The sequence below is a fragment of the Centruroides sculpturatus genome, unplaced genomic scaffold (assembly GCF_000671375.1).
Source record: "Centruroides sculpturatus isolate CEXI.00-Female unplaced genomic scaffold, Cexi_2.0 scaffold1277, whole genome shotgun sequence".
In the NCBI taxonomy this organism is placed as follows: Eukaryota; Metazoa; Arthropoda; class Arachnida; order Scorpiones; family Buthidae; genus Centruroides; species Centruroides sculpturatus.
In genome coordinates, this window is record NW_019385430.1 from 34962 (window position 1) to 42895 (window position 7934).

The following is a 7934-nucleotide window of genomic DNA, read 5'->3' on the forward strand; positions in this document are numbered from 1 at the left end:
TGGACAAGGGAGGCCATTACAATGATACAATACGACTTACGGGAGAAAGGATGATTGATTTGTAAGTTTTGTCGACTTGGAGAAGGCCTTTGATAGTGTTAATCAAAGTTGTTTGAGATTCTGCAAAAAATAGGTATTGATAAAAAAATTACTGAGAAAAATCTACATCTATAAAAGTCAAAAAGTAATGGTCAGATTTCAGGGAGAGATAGCAAATGGATTCGGATTAAAAAAAGGAATAAGACAGGGATATGGTTTGTCCCCAACACTTATACAGTGAATGGATGATGAGAGAAGCGTTCGAAAATCTCGACGGTGTAAAAATTAATGGGCATCTTATCAATATTAGGTATGCTGACGTCATCGCTCTGCTACGTAACATCGAAAAGTTACAGAAAATTCTAAATAAATTGAAAGAAGTGAGAAAAAACAAGATACCAAATGAAAATAAACGTGAACAAATTGAAAGTTATGATAATTTCGAGAGAAGAAAACGAAGATCTACAGATTATGTTGGATGGAATGAAAATAGAAAAGGTAAAAATGTGTGAATACCTAGGAAGTTGGATAACTGAGGATAGCAGATGTAATTATGAAATTAAAAACAGAATAAAAAAGGCTGAAGCTGCTTTTGTCTTGGTATTAAGAGAGAGAAATATTGAAACTAAAAATACTGTACTTATAACAATGATTGGAGTGTGGCTATATACGGATATGAGTCGCGAACAATAAAACAAGAGACAGTTAATAGGGTAGATTACTTTGAGATGTGGTGTCTCTTAGAAGAATGAACAGAATTAGTTGGATAGATAGAATGACCAATGCGGAGGTTATGAGTAGTTTTGGAATGGAAAGAAACCCGATGGTCAGCATTCGGAGAAGAAAAACAGCATAATCTAGGTGTATAATAGGAACCCCAAGAGAACTGATGAAAATTGCAGTTTGTCAAGTCAAGGAATGGTGGAAGGCGACGGAGAAAGGGAAGGCCTAGGCTAACGTGGCAAGACATGAAAAAATGGACTGGCTCAAGCTTGGGAAAAGCCGCCAACCGTGAAGAGTGGAGAACTGTCAATCAACCGCAACCCGAAGACGCCATGCGAACAGAGACGGATCTACACAGGGACTAATAGGGCTTAAACCCCGGGCCCACAAAAATTGAATTATCAGCATAAATTGTTAATACTTTTTCATTAACAACGAGCACTTAATTTATAGTAACTATTTTTTACTATATGATAAGTGCTCATTGTTAATGAAAAGTAAAAATTTTTAAAAGTATTAAAAATTTATGATGATAATTCAACTTGTGGGCTTTTGACTCTTGGGAGCCCAGGGCTTAAGCCCTATTAACCCTATGTAGATCTGCCCCTGGTTACAGTGTTTGGCAATTTAATATCAATTTGTATGAATGTCTTTTATAATTATTATAATGTTGTATGTAGTCAATTATATAGTGATATAAATTTCAGTTTATTTGTATATTTATTTTAATTTATTAAATTCNATTTAAAGATTGTTAATCTAACAAAAAATGGGCCCCGTTGGATTTCAATAAGCCCTAGGCCCCGAAAAACCTAACTCCGCCCCTGAATGAATGAAAGTAATTTGACTTAATAAGATTAGTGTTAGGCGCCATCTCTTAATTTAATTTGAATTATTAAATTTAATTGAATACCGAATGATCGGGAAGACATTGCGCTTCTACATTGTGTCTTGCGGCGTAAGTGCAAAGTGACTTTTGTTCATCCTGTATAATAATTTTCGGATATCGAATAGTTTGAAAACAGAAAATTAAAAAAAAATTAATGTATTAATTAACATCTATGGCTGTTCTGTAATGAGCAGAAATTGGAAGATGGTACGTCGAGTGATATTAACATTCGGAAGGAATCTTCGAGGGTGCTCTCCAGATAATACCAAGGTCTAGCGCGGTAGTTCTCAACCTTACCGAGGCCGCGGAACACGGAGCATTAGCGCCAATACGTTCAAAAATTGATAAGCAATTCCGCGTTTACTATTCTCTGGAAACGATAAAGCAATAAACTCGAATATATTGAATGAACTAGAAACGTGGTATTATCTACGAATATAACAATGAGAATATAAATTTGAATAAAAACTTTAAAATCTTTTCTTTCGTGGAACATGGAGGTAGGTTTGCGGAACACTGGTTAAGAACGACTAGTCTAGTGTATAGCGAGCGTATATTTATTATTGGTCCCGTTGGAGAAACTATAACCTAGCGTAGTGTTCCGCAACCTTTTTCTACTCGCGGCACACCCGCGACTCAACACCGCGCACCAAAATGTTATCCCCTCAAAAACGTACGATACGATACTATTAATAGAATTACGTAATGCCACTAACCTTTTATTATTGTTATTAATTAAAAGACATCGATACCCGTGAGCAAATTTATTTTACATATAATTTCATCGGTGCTGCGGCAGAGAATGAAATACAAGCTTAAGAAACGCAACAACTGATAAAAATATATAAATAAAAGTTGAAATTAACAGAATATGTAAAAGTTCTCGTCACACCTTTCACCACGTGGCGGCACACCGGTTGCGGAACACCGACCTAGCGTAACAAAATTAATGACCGGACGGCCCGCAAAGATTTCGAGCTTCGGGCCATTGTCCGAGGCTCTAGATTTATTTTTATCCGGCACCGATAATACGAGGATATCTTCCTGAGATTTAAAATAAGAATCCACGATTACGATTATAAAACGAAAAGTCGTCCTCCCGTTTTACTTTTCATAACGAATTACTTCGGATAGAAATAGTAGTAATGGGCTACTTCCAATCCTACGAAAAGCAGCCACACGCTGCGATTAGAAATTTCCTTAATTCTATGCAAAATGTCCAAGAAGAAATAATTTGCGTAAAGAAATAGACGACGAATTCGACATTACGTACTCTCGAAGTTAAGTCGAAATGTTTCGTAGCTACGACTACCATGTGGCCATTTTTCGATGGCGATATGCGCCGGATAAAGGAAACGAGATCACTCGGCCAATTTGCCAAGTCCGAAACTAAATGGCTTTTCTTACGTCTTCGAACGGGGTACACCCGGTAAGTATTCCGGCAATTTTTTGTTTATAGCATATTTTATATCGATCGTTTCCAGCAAATTATACGCGTTTTTCGAAATTAGTGTATAATCGATTAATTTTATGGAAGAGAACCTCTCAAACTTCCGTACCCCCTAAACGGCGTAAGTGCCGAAATTTCATCGTCGACTTTCTACTGCGTGGTCACGTTTAAAATTTGAAAGCGGGTCGATTTGGATAACGTTTACGGGAGTCCCCGGAATCTGCTTCGAGATGGTCGAAAATACGAAACAAAATCTCGTGGCTCGGTCCACTTCCGTTATGCCCGTAAGCGCGTATTAAGTGGAAAGAATCCACTCCGAAAAGCGTCGATAGTGTTTTTAAGTTCGAGTCGAAAGAAGAAATTTCAATGATAGAAAAAGTATCTTGTTTATTAATTAATTAATAATAAAAAACAGTAAGATTGTTGCACCATTGGCAAAAATACAAAATAGAGAAGTAGGAGAAGATATGGAAACTCCTTTCTTAAGATGATCTCTCAGAGCGAAGATTTGTCGATTTTCATGGAGAAATCGATGGTTTTGTATCCCTGAATCAAGCGACTGCAGGAAATGACGTCGACGGACGGATGCGCGTAATCTGTGATGTTTTCTTCCGTAATTCCTCCGCTGGCTTCTATATTCACCCGGGGACATAATTCCTTTATCTTGGTGGCGGTTTCTCCGCATTCCTAGAAAACATCTTATTTTATTATCGAAAATTGCATTTCGTCAATCGGTCCGATAAATCAGATTTCTATTTGAGGTATTCGAAACGAACGAAAATCGTCATCGCTTCGGTAATTACAAAACTTGCGCCCAGTCTCGAATATCGCGTGATACCGAGTCGTTCGATAAGACCATTCGCTAATAGTTTGTGGCGTGCGTGTCATTCTCGACACTCGCGTAACTGTAGACTGTGTCGTTCCGAAACCAGAACTATAACGGTAAGGTGACCGACTTTTTTACCGTGAAAAAGAGGACATTAATAAATTGAAGGAAAACAATATGGTAATAAAAAACATTTTATTCATTGCGACAATAACGCACTATAATAATCTCTACTGCGTGCGTAGGTGCCGCGTTGCGTTTCGATAATAAGTAAACGAAGCCATTTAAGCTCTCTCTCGAGGTCTTCCTCGGGAAGAGCATGCGTCTCGTAATTGCATCTCGTCGCACTGTACAGAGCCTCGACGAATCGTCGTATTAAATACAAACCTGTTGTAACGGACACTTTGTACCGTACGTGCGCTTGGTCGAGTGGCCAGTGGCGCCAAGCTATTATTCGTGGAATTATGACTAAACACCCCTAAGGGTGCGACTATGCAGACGCGAATTTAGAGCGAGAGATTTAGTTTTCGCAAAAGGAAAACCATGCACAAACGAAAAGCGAGAAATAACGCTGGCGAGAGCGAATTTCTGGTTCTCGTAAATATCTGACAGGTTTTTATATTTATCGCGTCTCGTCTCTTCTCGCAACATATTTTCCGAGCCAGCGAGAATTCGCTCGCTCGCGTCTGCATAGTTGCACCCTTAGGACGTCGGCGAGTGCGAGAAGCGAGAAGAAGAACGAACGTATATCCCAGAACAGATTTGAACCTCGAGATACTTGAACTAGTGCCTGGCTAAGATTCCCGTTAGCCGTAACACGCGTCGTATCGCATCACACGCAACGGATCGGTTCGACATTGATCGAATACGGAGATTTACGGATTAGTCTTCGAATATCGAAAAAGAGGACACTTTTGGAGGGAGGACAGAACTTACAAAAGGAAGACGATTCATAATGGACGCGTCATCGATACGACAAAATAAGCCTGTATAGACGAAGGAAACTTGAGAAATCATCCTCGATGAAAGGAAATTTCACTCTTAGCAGTTAAAGAACATTAAATTAATACGCAGTGTTCCAATTGAGGTGGGATGCCATTTCATTGTGCGATGGTAAAGGCGTCATCTCCGCTCTGACCCGTCGGATTCTCAAATTTTCACCATTTGATAATAATATATCTATCGCGGCCGCTCCATTACGAGCCTGGACAAACTAATATATCCGGAAAGAGCTCTTTTAGTGGTCTTAAGATGGTCTTTAAAATCCTTACTCCGTGTTACCACTATATTTACGTGTTGTCATATATGAAAAAGAGTTTGTAATATTTTTTCTTTCCTTTCTATAATGTCGGAAAATTTAAATTTACGAGCCTACGTCGGGCTGTTTGATCCCGGAGTTCTCTGGTTTATAACAATTATTGTGGCTTTGCATCGAAAATTTGACAATTGATTCAGTTTTAAGGTTTGCCACAATCGCGTCACGTATTAAAAGTAAACATTTACCCTCTATTTTTGCAAATATAGATAGTAATTTACGAAAACGAATCCTCGACACAGAAAATAAATATAAATGTAGGCCTAGCAACAAGTTCTAATATTGTAATTTTTTCTAGAGAGATCGAGAAATGAGGTGTTTCGTTCTTAAATTAAACGTATTACAAAACGCAAACTGCCATTGCTAAATAAACTTAACGTTGGAATACGAAGAGAAGGAAGGGAATTCTCGAAGATAAACAGTAAAGTAACATTTGAAAAAAATCACGAGAATCGGAAGAACGAAACTAAACTTTCAAACCACAACGTATCTGATTAATAATAGAAATAAGGATAAATGAGAAAAATCAAACTCGAGGAACGTGAAAAAAGAAAATGAATGCATTTCCTTCCCTAACAGTTTTTCGAAATACAATTGGTTAACTTTTAATTCTGACTCTCGATCCTCGGTCGTAAGTAGGGACCGGGATTGTCTGTAGATTTTTGCCACTCCAATATTATTAAAAACTGGTTCGGAAAATACACAATTGTAATTTATTTTCAACGGAATTATTTTTTGCGAAATCCTCCTGGACGGCGGATGCTGGATTTCTGGTGCCTGGAACAGACTACGATACGGACGAAAGATAAATACTTGGAGATAGAAATTCGATAAGGGAAAGGACATAGTTTAAAATGTAAAGTACAGTACAAATAACAGATGTATTTAATAATAGTTTTCGCCGCGCAAAAAGCAAATATTTTCGGATCGACGTAACTTCCAATATGCTCGAATGTCGAGTGAAAACAATTATAATCTTATAAGAGGGGGCCTTACGGACCTGACGTCACCGATCTCGAAACTGCTTCGGGGTTATTCCGTGATAGAAACGTACACACCGGATAAAAGCTTTTCGAGAAATATTCAGTTTTATAGATACTCTGCAGGAAATAGCGCCGATTTTGCTTTACGCGTGTGCCCGTACGAACACTCGCGCGTAACCTAACAGTAAGTTTTAAACCAATAAAACTGCGTTCAGTTTTATTCCTTCTTTTCCACCATGCGCCTCGACAAACGGAACAGAATGCGATTTTTATAAACGAAATGGCCACGAAGAAAATATATGGATTCGTTTCGTTTAAGGATGAAAAAACTCTGGTCTCTCCGGCAAAATCCTCGAATTAACGGTTCTTGTAAGCCAAAGCGCACGTTCTTCGCGCTCGACCGACAAAAAAATATTCGTAAATAATAATTTGTCACCCAAAAGTTAGGGAGTAAACGGAAAACTCGGTGATGCCAAAAGATTGCTTACGCCCGCATTCCTACTCCGATAATAACTAATTGCAAAGAAATAGAATTTACCCAATGTTTTCGCTTTATCGCGCGATTACTTCCTGTTCGACAGTAAAGTACTCACCCGGGGCGAGAAGTTGTCTAACATGAGAATGTCGCAACCCGCCGCGGCCGCTTCCTCCGCTTCTTCCAAGGAACGACACTCCACCTCCACTTTGTAGCAGAATCCCGCGAACTTCTTCGCATTCTCCACGGCCTGAAAAGACACGGGAATTTAATCCCGTCGAAGGAAAGCCCGAGATCGAATAGGAGGATCGACCTTTCGTACGGATCCCACGAGGTCCACGTGATTATCCTTCAGCATGACCATCGACGACAGGTCGTACCTGTGACCGCATCCTCCCCCCACCGATACGGAATATTTCTCCACCAGTCGAAAGGAGGGCGTCGACTTGCGGGTGGCGGCCAAGATTCCCTTCCAGCCGGTCTCGTCCAGACGGCGCTTCATTCGGCGAGTGACGGTGGCCACGCCGGAGGCACGCGACAGGCAATTGAGCATCACTCTCTCGGCCCGCAACAGGTCGGCGGCCCTCCCTCGCACCACGCCCACCGTGGCGGGAGCCTTTACGTCCTCGCCTTCTTCACACTTCCATTTCACCGAGCAATCGGCTTCCTTCAGAATGGCCTTGGCGAAAGGAATTCCCGCCAATACCCCATCTTCTTTGGCCAAAATTACGGCCGAAACTGGTCTATTTCCTACCACGAAGCCTCCGTAATCGAAATTTGGCGCGTCCTCTTTCAGCCAGTTGGCGGCCAAATCTCGCAACACCGTCGGATTAAGACCGTCTTCCCACATCTTCCTTCGTCGACTCGTAGCGACTCTTTCCGGGGGAGACCTTCGACCTCGCTCTCCCTCTATTTATTCCTCCGTTGACTACTACGTCATTTCCCTTTAGTTCGACGAAGGCGCCACCCCGTGGCGTAGAAGCGATCGATAGATCGAAAATTTCTGAAATTTTTCGGGAAGGTTTGTATTGGGGGATTGAAGGTCGACGGGGGGAGATAAGGAAAGGCCGTCTCTCTCGTATTTCGAGTAGGATCTGGATGACGATTTTAATCGTTATCGGCATATACAATGTTTTATAAAACCCATCCTACCCTCGAAAGTAAGCTTTTTGCCATTTTATAATAATTAGAAATATATAAAGCTTTTAATAATAAAATATCGTAACAGAAAGCG

At 40.3% G+C, this 7934-nt stretch overlaps 1 protein-coding gene across 1 annotated transcript; it reads right to left on the reverse strand.

Moving 5' to 3' along the window:
* Positions 1 to 3468: 3468 nt before the first annotated feature.
* On the reverse strand, positions 3469 to 7623 carry LOC111638907 (nicotinate-nucleotide pyrophosphorylase [carboxylating]-like). The gene is made up of 3 exons (XM_023384677.1): positions 7014 to 7623; positions 6819 to 6950; positions 3469 to 3788 (listed from the first exon to the last, which is right to left on the reverse strand). Exons 1-3 carry the CDS (start codon positions 7548 to 7550, stop codon positions 3597 to 3599), a joined length of 861 nt encoding a protein of 286 aa, XP_023240445.1. The 5' UTR covers positions 7551 to 7623; the 3' UTR covers positions 3469 to 3596.
* Between the last annotated feature and the right edge of the window lie 311 nt (positions 7624 to 7934).